General features: G+C 38.4%; 1 protein-coding gene across 1 annotated transcript; it reads right to left on the bottom strand.

Annotated features, from left to right (window-relative positions):
* Window positions 1-3,018: 3,018 nt before the first annotated feature.
* LOC139736084 (eukaryotic translation initiation factor 3 subunit J-like) lies at window positions 3,019-9,547 on the bottom strand. Its single transcript, XM_071646833.1, has 8 exons — window positions 9,525-9,547; window positions 9,315-9,409; window positions 7,625-7,703; window positions 7,024-7,121; window positions 6,503-6,596; window positions 5,694-5,858; window positions 4,957-5,030; window positions 3,019-3,372 (listed from the first exon to the last, which is right to left on the bottom strand). Exons 1-8 carry the CDS (start codon window positions 9,535-9,537, stop codon window positions 3,247-3,249), a joined length of 744 nt encoding a protein of 247 aa, XP_071502934.1. The 5' UTR covers window positions 9,538-9,547; the 3' UTR covers window positions 3,019-3,246.
* Between the last annotated feature and the right edge of the window lie 4,670 nt (window positions 9,548-14,217).

A 14,217-nucleotide genomic window follows, 5' to 3' on the forward strand; every position in this document is an offset into this window, starting at 1 on the left:
CTGCCTCTACAACGAGTCAAAGAATAACAGGATACTATCTAGACATGAATCGACAGCATTGCCATTAAGCAGCAATGTTGTGGCAATAAAGAATTTGCACTGATGCCCACCATCCTCCACACAATTTCACCATCCCACATTTTTGATAGTGAGAAGGTGCACATAATGAAATGTGGTTGCCATGGGACTGGTGAGGAGCACAGTGTGACAAGAGAGGTGATGATGTAGGGGGAGAAAGAGGCTCCAACCTCACCAAAAAGTAGCATTCTATCACATCATAGTCGATTTCCTGGCACTTATAATCTCATCACATCAGTCATACTGAGTTGAGGTGTTACGAACTGCAAATCCAAGATATCGATCATGCAAAGATGGGGCTTCATACACAAGTCAGACCCATCTCCTGAACAGAAATGACTAACAGGTGCAGTATGGACAGGTAGTCACCATACACTTATTGGTAGCCACTTTGAAATAGGTACAAAATGGTGCTCACATCAATATCTCTGAAGTCTACATAGAAAACAGATACAGGGGAACCTTGCTATAATGAGCTGCTTATGACTGCTACAATTTCCTCCTCATTTGAAGTATCTCATTATATCTAGGATAAAATCAAAAGAATATAAAAGGAATGGAACATGCAAAATTACTTTGCCATATCAGGTATCTTACTACATGTGTATATCCGACTTTGTTACAGCGAGGTTCCACTGTAGTTGTAAGAAGGGAAATACAATGTATGTCATTTGTAAAATGCATATAAATCCACATTTTTTTAGCACATGACATGTCAACTGCAAATCTATGCTTAATCAACTGTAATATATTACTTGCTTTGTGATTTTTTTTAGATTTTTTTTTTTTTACATATTCATCAGAGCTTATGGTATTCCAGAAAATCTTTATCACTGACTGCTGTGAACAGTGAGCATGGCTTTTACATACCAGACATGGTTCAAAATAAAAACTTCCAAACAAATACTGAAAAAACAACCTTCTTTTCAGAAGTAAAACCCAAATGTGTTTGAAATCAAAAAAATAAAAAGTGAAGCTTATTATCAAATTTGGAATGCAGGATTAAAACTAATCCACAATACCTACTCTACAATAATAATGCATGCAGATACATTTTTCACATGATGCAATTAATACAGTACTCGCAAACTAAAAAAGACTCCAGTTATTATGGGACATAAAGTAATACCCTTCTACAGATTTTACGCTGAATCTATGCTACAAAGTTTGCAACATTCCATACTGCTTGGGCAAAATTCAGACAGCCCGATAATGCTTAGTTCACGGATAGGAAGACTTTAAGTTCTGTATTCTATGAAAAATCAGGAAATCAGGAACAGCACTACATTTCTCTTTCTATCCTTGAACATATTAGATTTAATTAGATAATTAGATTTAACTTGCAATACATGTACTTACACATGTGAAGAAGATGCAGCCATTACTGTTCACATAGACACAAGAGGATATCACATATCATTGCATGCAGAAATTGTCTCCAACAGATTAGCTTGCTTTTGCTTGCTATCTGTGCAAGAAAAATGAAAATCGGCACTTGGCGACGAGCATCTACCACTGGTACTTGGGCTTATCATCAGCTAGCATGAAGTAACCTTGGGTTAAGGTTACGGGGGGGGGGGGGGGGGGGGAACAGAGGGCTTCTAAAGAATCCAAGTGAGTCTACTCCCAGAGACAACTGGCTTACGTAGGAGCCAACTTCTCTGTCTGCATTCCTTGATAGAACCAGATTGTTTTTAAAGAGGAACACACTGTATAAGTTGAATAAACAACAACTTACTCTGTCACACTATCACTTATGTAAAATGATGCAAGGGTTCGGTAGCTTCCAAAACTTATGTGTTACTTATGACCCTGCTAAATTGGCAAGCTCACGGAAAAAAAGTTGTCTCCACAACACTAATTAATTATTGATGTTTATGATACTTAGTAGTTTGTTGGTATTCAGCTCTTCTTCAAGGACATTACAGCTTGTGAAACAAAAGCTTGGTGAGTTACTACCTTGCCTCTGTCCTCATTGTCAAGAAAGTTTGTAGCAAAACACATCAGGGTGGGAGGAAACACAAATAGGACATACCGTGACAAGGTATTAAGATCAAAATGAGCAGGTTGATAGAAAAAAGGACCACAGTCTTCCTTCAACAAACGAACAATACTTCAGACACAACTTTACAGTTCTTGATCCTTGTCATGTAGTGCACAGAACATACTTTTATGCAATATGAGTAAAAAAACAGTATCTGCTTTACTATTCTTTTACTGTTTCTGTACTCTCAACAACAACAAAAAAAAAAATGCTTCAGTGTTGATTCTAATTGAATGCCTGCCTATATGCCTTACCAGTTTGGTAAAAGAAAAATAAAACAAAAACAAAACAAATACAAAACATAAAACATAGGAATATATAAAAAAATAAAAACAGGATGGAAAAAAACTGAATGAGGATTTGCCAGGATTTGTTTAGTTTTCTTTGTTTCACTACACTTCTCTATGTTTGCTCTCTTTTTTAACTCTTCAAAGGGAAATAAACACAACATGTGTATGCAGCCATTCTTACTCTGCACTCAACAAAATAAAATGATAAATGTGGATTTTATATCTTAGCACTTCCATAACTAAGTTTTCACAAAATATATTACCTTACTTGCAGTTTAAACTGACAGGAAGCTTTTTTTTCCATTCTGACTGTCCTATCTTACAATTCAGTATGTTTGTTTTTTATTACAAAAAAGTCAACATCAGAAAAAACAATCTAAATATCAGACTGTCATCAATAAATTAGTATCAATATCTGCAGACATATTTAACAGATGCAGAGAGACAGTTAAAAGTGGTTTGAGACCAACAGCAGCATACATTAAGATACAATCAAAGAGCAATGGAACGAAAAAAAAAAAATTAATTTACCACTGAGAAATGTTTCACTGAAGCACTAAATGTGAAACTGAAGCAGTAAACCAAAATGATAAAAATTAGCTCGAAACAGAGGGGATTCCTTTGCTTTTGGACAGAAAAATATCCATGACTGAAAAGCAAATGGTTCAACTGCATCATCGTTGTAGAGTTTCGATAGTTATATGCTATCTAGATTCATAAATATGTTTCTGACACAGGCTCAACATTCACAGATGAAAATGATTATGCAAGGCAATGCCGGAAAAGTATTACGGTATGAGAACATAAATTTGATATCTATCTAGCGGTTCTTTGTCACATAAAGTCATCAAATTCATTCCCATCGTAGCCATAGTCGACGTCGAACTCGTCTTTCTTTGCTGATTTTCCACTGCCTGCTAGGACTGCCTTTTTACTCTTTGCTTTCTTCCCTTTCAAGGCCTGTATCACGTATAGAAAAATAAACAAATATCTGTTGTTTGAAAGTACAAGTATGTGAGAGGAGAAACATAAAAAGGGAAAAGAAAGTTGACAACAGCAACACACATTATTTTAACATATTAAGTTCACACACACACACACAAATAAATAAATACTTGAAGTTCATAATCTACGAGAATAATGTATACTTTTGTCTTTAATATCCATCCATGACTTAATGACACCTACCTTTTTGGGGAGAGATATTTGGTTTTATATATTAAACACATATTCACAATCAATGATGAAGGGGACATTGTCATAATTCATCAAATAAGATCCCAGAATTCATTTGATAGAATAATCAAATTTCACCAATAAACTGTAAAAATCTCACAAATGGACTGAGCTAGTATTTTTCTTTCACATAGGCACTACCTCTTAAAAATTTTGGGCAAAGAGAGAGAGAGAGAGAGAGAGAGAGAGAGAGAGAAAAGAGAATCACCAAAGACAAATTCTTACAGAGAGTGTATGGTGTTACATGATGGAACTGAACATAGCATACAATTCTGGCCCACCACAAACCTTCATACTGGAAAGTTGTGCATGGATCTCTTTGTCATTAATCTTCCTCTCTTTTTTTCTTTTGAAGGTCTTATGTGTGCCGTGCAGAATAAAGGAGATGTTTGGAAACTGTCTTTCTCTCTGTTTCCAGGGTTTTTGATTTGTTTTTTTCTATTTTTTATTACGATATCATCGATGTAGGGGCATTCTCTGGCAGTGTAGACAAGCATATAAAGACACAAGATCATTTCATGAAGGTGGGCAAAATGAGTGGTTTCAAAGTTTGGTGCTAGGTGCTTGTGTTATCAGTGCTATCTCATCACTAACACCGGCGACAATCCCGAACATGAAATCAGTTGGTTTCAATAGGTTGACCCCAAAAGTATGATGCACTTCCAGTAGCGAGTGTTGTGCATGGTGTCGATAGTTGTCTGTGAACCAAGCTCCACTATTCTTGTTTGTTTGTTTGTTTTTTTTCCCCATCGGCTAACACTAGCCCCTGAAGATTATAAAATATGTGACTTCAGTTTTGATGAGAGCATTACTATGTGTGAGACCCACATTCACATACTGTATGGGTACGCACATTGTACATACAAAGTCCATGCTAATGCAATGGTCACCTGTGGAATGTACGCAAACACTCTAGACATGGCTACATATGTGTGAGCCTGGGAGCAAAATTAAGATTATTGTATTTTGGAGAAGGGATGAAATTTGTGGTATTTTAGTCTGTTTTCCCCATAATGTGTCTAAAGCCATGTAGCCATGACTACATTTTTTTTTATAAATATTTCAAGCCCCATCACTTTCTTTTGTGTGTAGGGCCCCCTAATTCTAGTGCAATCCAGCAGACTTTGTGGTGGTGTTATGAATACGCTGGGTGCCAGGGATCGATAATTGTTACAGGAATCACTTGCGTTAATCTCACTGTCAGTGTTGGAGCTTGTTTTAAGGCAGTTGTCTAGGACGTAACAACAGCACCAGCACTAGCACCAAAATCGAAAGCATTGAATGTCTTCCCAGTGTTGTTTTACTTACCTTTTGTGCTTTCGTCTTTTCATTTCCTATTGCTGTTAAACTGCTTCCTAATTTCTTCACCTGCTCTGCTTCAACTGTAACAAGAATTTAGTGTATAACAATGACAAATGATAAATAAATGTAACCAACGTCTGTTTGTTGTTGCATTCTTACAGCTAAATTATCTGTCTGAAAGAAAGCAAACTGCTCTAACCTTTGGTTTAAAGTTGCTAGATAGTCAAAAAATAGCAGGTGTAATGCTACTGATCTACCTGGTAATCAGATGTGACCTACAAAATAACAATCATAGAAAGCCCATAGGCTCTGTCCCTTTTCAATGGCATGATATTGGAAAGGAAACTACTGTTATAGGGGAAATTTTCACGCGAGTGATTTTTTGCACTAAGCCAAGAAAAATGATTTGTGTGTGTATGTGTTTTCAATTTCGCAGGTGGTCACGGCAATTGAGTGCACACTTCAAACAGCTCACCTCTGCCATGGCAGCTAAAGGCTTGGCAGCACATGATATTTTAAAAGACGTGGTCTGCATTATGACAACAACTTCACCAATGCTTAAAGACTTGCAAGCATGATGAAAACAAATAACACAGCAGTTATACCCCTACAATGTACTTACTTTTAAATCAAAGATATGAAATAATATTACATTCAACAAGCAAAACAGTTGCAGGCTTTTATCCTTGCACCAGCTTTGAAAATTTCCACTTCTACAGTAAATGGCCTAACAAAATACTCACGACTGATACAGCATGACTGGAACACGTCTTCCAGGAGCGAGACGTAGTGTTCTGATGACTCCAGCTTGCCCAGCTTCTCCTTCAACAGTTTGCCAAACTCGGCAAACTCCTCCTCCGTGGTCGGGTTCATGGAGTCCAGAGAGACCTTGGCCGCGTCCGTAACACCTTCAGAGTGGAAGAAAGACAATCGTGCAGAGGCAACCTGGCTCAACTGAAATAATCTAACATATCACTCTGCCCTTTACCATTTTACAAGCTACATACTACAGTTCATATCTATTACAGTACATATTACGAACAGTATATTGTTCATAGCGTTTGTACATTATTTCTGCAGTAATAACATAAGGTCTGTCACAATGGGAATGTACACAGCACTCCCATCACAACGAACATGCTTATAACATAATTTTGTCATAACAAAGTAAAAAGTCATGTCCCCTAACTAAATAACTACAAATATAATCTATTTGTTCCATTATAATGAAATTCCGATATAACAAAAGAAAACTTCTGGTCCCGAGGACTTCATTATAACGGATTTGGCCTGTACTACATGATGTCTCAAAACTATTTGTCACCGGTCACTTACGTTCTAATTAGTTTTACCATTCACTCCATTCATTGTCAACAAACTGTAAGTTTTCACCATATAGAAAGATTGGACTTCCCACAATGCAAACTTAACAAGATAAAAAACACACAACAGACATATCACTTCAATTATCTTGCTTTCATTGGGTCATCATTTATCATTGCATTCATTTTATGACCCTGCTCCATCTGCTCTTTATTTGTCATGTTCTCACCAAATGCCTCTTTCGCTAACTCAAAATCTGCTTCTTCCACCAGCTTCTGCTGTCGTAACCTCTCTGCCATTTGTTCTTCTGGCGTTAACTCAACCTAGAACAGGAGTATAGATGGAAACAAAGGAGGTTGGAATGAATGCAAGAGAAAACCTTACAGGCACTAATCATGGCCTATCATCATACCAGTGAGCACACCAAGAGTGACAATCACACATTCATTTCTATCATCTATTTCTCAAGATCTTCACTTGAAATACACTCAGAAAGCTGGGAACAAGAATACAAAGCCAGTTTCAAAACGAGTAAAACTTCAGCTCTCATAAAATTGTGGTGTATTCTTGATGGAGTTTTAACATCAATATGAGAGAAGAAGAAATAAACATAAAATCTATCAAAATTAAGAACAAAATGCTGCCTACATCAAGCATACTTCATTCTTGTTCTCCACATATCAACACAAAACACAAGGCACAAGACATATTAGTACTTTAAATAAATTTGAAGAGTTTTTGTTTCCTCACCTTCTCTTCATCTGGAGTATCTGTGGTCTTTTTCCTCTTCTCCTCCTTCTTCTTTAGTGCTTCCTCTAGTTTGTTCTTCTTTTTCTTGACCTGGAAAGCTGTAGAACAATTAACATTCAGCAAAGGAGAAAAAAGAAGCTTCTAAAATTGTGATTACAAAGATTTTTCACCCACTTTAAAAACACACACACACACACACACACACTTTGAAAACATTAGTTTTGCTGCAGTTGTCATTATACCTGTCATACAACACTAAAAATCTAATCATTACATTTTGAATGTCACACATTACTCACTAAAAGCACAGTAAGATATTGCTTTAGGCAGTTCATCTTTTTCACCACCATAATTGTATCTGAACTTTGGAAGACCGGCCCAGACTTGTTGTGTTTTGTACTCCTGCTTCTGAGTACCGTATTTAAGTAGTCAACACTCGAACAACAAGCCATCACGTTTTCACCAGCTGCGACAGTCTCATTTTGTGACTTATAGGTAACAATGAGTTTATCATTTCTTCATCTAAAATTGACTTCAAACCCCTGATAAATGTGAGTGAAGAATAATGCTATCAATTCTGTACATTGAGATTGATTCATACCTGTTCCTCCAACAGGTGCTCCTCCACTTCCTTCTGACTTCTCTTCCTTTTCATCGTCATCTGAGGCAGCCCAGTCATCCTATCAAAGGATGAAAGATAATACAAAATTACCATATATGTAACCAAGCATCACAAATCAAAAAGTCACACAACCCAATTCCCCATAAAGACTCAAAATAGGAAAAATGAGTCAACCTAGTCAATCTTGAATTTCTATATATTTTTTGAAAAAGCAATTCTTCTTCTATATAATTCCAATATCAAGGATCATAGAACAAATGGAAAATAGTTTTTTGGGGGGGAACTTTTCCTACAACACTCTTTTTGTTTTAATAGCGTGATCTGGGCCCCATCTTATAAAGCCTTAAAATCAATCACAAGTCCCCAAATCAATCGCAACTTGCATTGAAACTCACATAAAACTTGTGATTGATTTCTATCACAAGTCTTTATAAGACAGGCCCCAGAGAGTTGTATGTCTTTGAGGCCCATGTCAAAAACTCTTCACACACTCTTCACTTTCACCTCTAATGACCTTTGCAAGGATGATGCTACTGGTCTGAAAGTCAGTAGTAGTCTTCCTCTTGAATAGAATGTGCCAATAGAATGTGCTAATAGAGCGTGCAAAATTTTGGCTTAATCTGATAATCCCTTCATTGTGGTTCTATGGAGTTTTACATCTTGGCGTTTGTCCCATTCATTGCAGAGTTCAGCTTGGTGAGATTAAGCACTTGAATAGACCCTTTTAACTTCAAAGCCTCTTTTTTCAGTAAACGCTTTCCTATAAAGTGTAGGTTCTACTTTCTGTTCATTCTTTAAAGCAAGCTGCCCTTGATTGGACCATAAACGCCGCCCAAAATTTGACCGCCTGCATTTGTATTGAGTTAGGCATTTTTTAAAGCCCAGAGTCTGTTCTTTCGAAATCTGCTCTCAATAAAAAATCATGTGGGACCAATATTTGGTGATTTGTGATGCATGGTTCGCCTTGTGTTGTGACCACCCTGGTACAGCCCTGTCACATTTTACAGTGACTGGGCTGTGTATAGTTACTGCACAATATAAAACAGACACATCTAACTACTATTACTAATACTATTGTGCTAGTTACATTTTGCATCACAATACAAATATAAAGTTTACTAGACCTAAATTTACACTTATGAAATTCATATCATGCAGAAGAATATGAGTTAATCTATATTCAATGTCCCTTTTGTTTTGTAGATCAATGTTTACATCCCATAAGGCCATATGGTACTGTTGGAAGGCAAAAATCATTCAAAAGAACCAAATTTGGCCACCAGAATCGTGGGTGCCACTTTGACATAAAAATAAATTTAATTTTATAACGTTAGATTTACAATCACAGAAGAAGTCTGAAGAAGTCTAGTAGTCTACTTACACACAACGTAGAAATTTTTTACTCTAAATTTTACCACTGGATAAATTTAAAATAAAATATTCGCTATCGCAAGGCTGTGAGTTGTGCCATTATTGTCCCATGCCATGGGATTCCCCAACGCGTAGACGACGCTAATCACATCATGCGACGACGTAAGGTTCCCCGAGCTCGAGCGATGCGCGAGGGACAGGCCATACGTACTGCACCACTGTGGTTTGTGTATTGTGTGTGGCGCACTCGAAATCCATCATAATTTGCAGCATGTGGGACTACCACCGCTTTACTTGCCTTCACATCCTCGTCTTCGTCTTCTCCTTCCCATTTGTCGGTCATCGCAGCAGCAGGCTTTTGAAAGCCAGCCTCTGGATCAAAGTCGTCATCATCTGTCATGAAAAACACATTATGGATGTTAGGATTCGCACAAAAGGGATGAATTAGACCGTAATTTAGATTTACTATCAATAGTTTAGCGCATATGTTTCGACACATGTTACTCACCCCAGTCAGCCATGTTTGCGTTTGGTGAGGCGAACGGCGCGCGCGCGCGCGGTTCTAAAATCTGTCAACCATTTCATTAGCCATGTCTACACCTATCCAAAAACTTGTAGTTATACTAACTACGAGCGCAAAAATGCGTTCCCCTAACCACGACAAAACTTCGATGCCGTTCACACCTACATGCAGTTAGCAAAACCTCGAGGTAAAGATAACTACGATAGAAAATAATGGGCGCCTAGTTTGCACATAGGTTTGCGCACTATTGTGGAAAAAACTGAGCGTCGTGGTTAACAAAACTCCGTTCACATCTGTCATAGTTTAAGCGCGCTGCCACAGCGCGCTTAAACTACGCGCTTAAACCACGACAACACCCTAAGAAATCTTGTGGTGTTGTCGTGGTGTCTTCGCCTTAAGGTTTTGTCGTGGTTTTCTAAACTACATGCGTCTACTTCTACGCTAACTTGGAGTTTAGTGCCTCGTAGTTTACAAAACCTCGAGGTTTAGAAAACCTTAAGGTAAATGGACCTAGGTGTGAACCTCACTAGAGCTTATCGTCGCTGAAAAGAAACACATTTGGGTTGGGTTTCGCGCATACCTAAGATTTTTGTGACCGTGACTACATGTACTTAGTAATTGCTTTATCTTCTTTAGTCTCTTCATCATTTGTTTGTTTGTTTGTTTGTTTATCATCCTCCTTATCTCCTTCCTTCCCCTCCTTCTAATCCTGCTCATATTCCTCTACTTCTTCTTCTTCTTCCTCCTCCTCCTCCTCCTCCTCGAGATAAATGGCATAGGCCTACATTTAATATTAGGAGAATCAGAAAATAACCAAATTGTGAGACAAACCTGACGGAATCACATTAAACAGTAACGAATTAAACGTACAAACAATCATAAAAAAAGATACAGACAGACAGAGTTACTTGTGTTTTGTGTTTACCTGTCGGTAAATCCTATCGTTTAGTATCTGATGCATCACCAGATGATCATTCAACGAATCAAGGCTGCTGTGGAATTATATATTTGGCAATGATCTCATTTCAATAGGCTTCCAGTAAGGCTGGCCTACTCTTCAGCACTTTGCGGTCGTAAAGATAAATTAGGCATAGACCTAATGAACCATCAGATTTTCGCATGTAGGACTTACATTTTACAAATTTACTTTACCTTGAGAGTTTCTGGTATTAAAGTATAAAGTTTACGCAAAGGCGACTCTAGATACAATTTTTGAGCTAGTATTCACTGCTAAAGGGGCGTTACGGTAGCCCATAAAAAGCAGAGCGACCTCACAGCCTGGCGTACTTCCGGCATTTCCATGTCCACCCTGCACCAGGCATTTTAGGACGAGGATCGGACTGATTAGCCATCTTCGCATTCACGGAATGTATAGTGTTACTAGAAGTTGTGGTCATCTTCGCCAGCGAGTAAGGACGAACATCATCATCATCATCATCAGTAGAGGACCTACTTTTGGAGGCACCGATACATTCAGAGGCCCAGAAACTAGACATATGCATGATATATTAGTTTAATATTTTCAGTGCATCAAAAATTCTAAAGGAAGGGGGGAATTATGCTATCAAAAAAAAAAAATCGCGTGGTGGAGGCGATATTGTACAGAGGGATTGTGCGCGCGACATATTGTGTCACAATATTGTGATGTCACAATATTGCTTGGCGAAATTTTCCAGTGCACAAAGTGATCACCGTACGAGCAGCGCTGGACATCATTTCACGAATAATTTACTATTTTGAATAATGTGAAGAAAAAAAAAAGTTCAGTCATTTTTTCCAAATAGTAGGTAGGGCTACCTATATCATTGAGTGTCAAATATGCCAAAATTCTGAAATATAGTTGAAAATATCCGCTCCTTCACTCATGCTATTGCTGATTCACTCTTTCCCTATTCTGTATCCTTCTTTTGTTCCTTATCTTGTTTGATGATGCCTCTTCCTATTCATCTTTACCCCTTCACAGGTTGCCCCCTTTGATCCTTAGGATCCGTACAGGCCCACCTCTGCCTTCACCTATCCCTTCGGTTTCATTGTTCTATGTCCCTCTACTATAGGTTTTCCCGGCCAATTTCGCACTTTTTTCAGTCCAGTTCCTAATTGCTGCATTCAATTTAGCACAATTTAGCCTAGACGGCATGTTCGGTATTTCAATTTTATAATTTTTTCATTCAAATTCATTTTGCAGCATTCAAATTACTTTCTACATCATTCGAATCAGCGCTTTTTCAGTTCAAATTCGTAAGACAAGCACAATTTCGCAAATCGTTCATGCAATTTAGCACGATATAGTCACGTGATCACGTATACGCTGCGCTCGTTCATTCGAATTCATTCTTCGACATCCAATTTCGCATTTACTGCAGTCAATTTAGCAGACACGTTTATGCTTTTATTCTGATATTACTTTTGCAACAGTACTTTCAAAATATGTGTATGTGTTTATAATGTTCGATAGCATTATTTCATTCACAGATACATTGATCTTAAGTTTGTTTTGTCAATTGGGAGAAGGAGGTTTCAATTTACATCGTGATTATTTCTTTCATCTGCATGTTTCTTTTTATTTTCATTTGGTGGGTGCTAGATTGCGTTAATTATCATTAGAAATAAATAAAAGTTCTTGGATCAGCTCTAGCCATCAATTTGTCAAGGTTATTACCCTCAAATGCTTCTATGATTCTTTCCCTGTCTTCTTGAGAGATATACGCCTGTTAACTCGTGCTGCCATGATGGACGTTAAGCCCCCGTTCCACTATCACGATTTGGACCCCGATCTGTCCCGATCTAGCAGATCGGGATAGAGCGGCAAAAGCGTACGGGGATCGGAAGCATCGTAGCAGCAGCGTGTGGAGGTCGGGGTTGGAGCGGGCAGTTTTTCAGATCGGGAAGAAATTTTGAACCGGTTCAAAATTTCTTCCCGATCTCCCCGATCAAAATTGACATATTTTTAATCGTACGGCAAGCGGGGAGAGCGTAGTGACAGCGTAAACGCAGCGGGGAGAGCGTAATGACGGCGTAAACGCAGCGGGATGAGCGTAACAAGGTCTTTCTGAGCGTGATAACATCGGCACAAGAACGGGAAGTAATTTTAGCTGTAATTTTCGAAGAAGAAGAAGATGAAGAAAAAGAAGAGAAGAAAGCAGCAAAGCAGCCACCCAAAAGGCGAAGAAAGAGAGACTGCACGTGATGCTGAAAGAGGAGGAAGAGGACACAGCAGAATTTTGAAGAATATGAAATCATCTACAACTGGAGGAAGACGGACTATAAAAGCAAGGACATCAAGAAAAATCCTTTGAAAAATCAGCACGTCTTTGTTCATACAATGCATTGCTGCAAAAGAACCGTGAGTTGAGGAGGCTCTTAAAGTTCAAGTTCAAGTTGATTTATTTCACTTCCAATAAACAAATAATACAAAAATACAAAGAAACGCTCATATACACAGACGTCATGAAATCAGTACCACAATGCGATGAACAGAACAACATTGTAAAAGAGATGCAGGCAAATTATCAACAGAGATACAATTAACAGTTACGTCACTGTGGTAAACGCATACAAAATATTGCTGGAAATGGAGGGGACTGCTAAAAAGCAGAGCTTGTAGTATTAGAATGCAGTCCCCTGCAAATATATAATTGCAAAAAACAACAACAACAAATTTCCCTAAGCGGTAGCAAAAAAAAAAAAAGACAGACAGAGTAATACACACATACATGCACACATACGGACGCACATTAAACACATGGCGGCTCTCTTGTAAGGAAAAAATTGATGAGAGGATAGAAAGATATAGTAGTGAAGAAGGTAGTAAGTCCGAGGTGGACCGGGGGGGGGGGGGGGGAGGAGGGGAGAGGAGAGGGAAATGGTGGGTAATAACCAGGGCACTGGAGGCACAGAAGCACGGGCTCGCTGATGAAGAAAGAGTAGTGAGAATAACGAAGCAACAACAACTTTGAAAATCAAAAGTAAAAAAAGAAGAATGAATCTTCGAGGTCCACAGTATATTTCTTCGTTTCTGCATGCTAATAAGTTGACTGACTGCTGACCCACAGTCGAATCGGGGTACATCGGGGCACATCGGGCACTTTTCAGCTCTCGGAACGGGGTAACAGCGTGATAAGATCGTATAGATCGTTCAGAGCGTAGATACAGCGTGCATTGATCGGATTACATCGGCAACATCGCACTAACAGCGTAGCTACATCGTTCTAAAACGTACCGGCAGCGGCAGAGATCGCAATGTCTAATTCCCGATCATCGTAGTAAGAGCGTAGCAAGCACTTGGTAGTCGTAACTGCAGCGTACTTAGAGCGTTCTAACATCGTACTGTGTCCAGATCGGCTCAGGTTTTACCCGATCCTTCCCGACCTGAGAAAATTGTCAAATCGTAGCGAGAACGGCATAGTGGAACGGGGGCTTTAGAAAGTGAAGTGAATCTATGGTACTGGTGCAAGCATGGCATGTTATAGTTCTGAAAACATGTATGAAAGAACAACAAACAGAACAACAAACTTGAGTTATTTGGGGTCAGAGAAACCTTTACTATATACTTAACAGTGTTTGGATGAAACAAAAATTCACATTTAAATACAAATAAATCACGGTTCTCGCCTTTTCAAAATAGAAATAACATTACGCCAATTTGAATGAACATGTTTGGAATTTGACTGCCCATACG

Source organism: Diadema antillarum, unplaced genomic scaffold (assembly GCF_040938485.1).
Source record: "Diadema antillarum isolate AM-2024a unplaced genomic scaffold, OU_Dant_1.0 seq00000620_RagTag, whole genome shotgun sequence".
Lineage (NCBI taxonomy): Eukaryota > Metazoa > Echinodermata > Echinoidea > Diadematoida > Diadematidae > Diadema > Diadema antillarum.

Coding starts and splice junctions, on each gene's coding strand:
- LOC139736084 (XM_071646833.1), bottom strand. Junction 7,704..9,314: donor ACGAAGACGAGGATGTGAAG/GCAAGTAAAGCG, acceptor ATCCTTTGATAG/GATGACTGGGCTGCCTCAGA. Junction 6,597..7,023: donor ATACTCCAGATGAAGAGAAG/GTGAGGAAACAA, acceptor CTCCTGTTCTAG/GTTGAGTTAACGCCAGAAGA.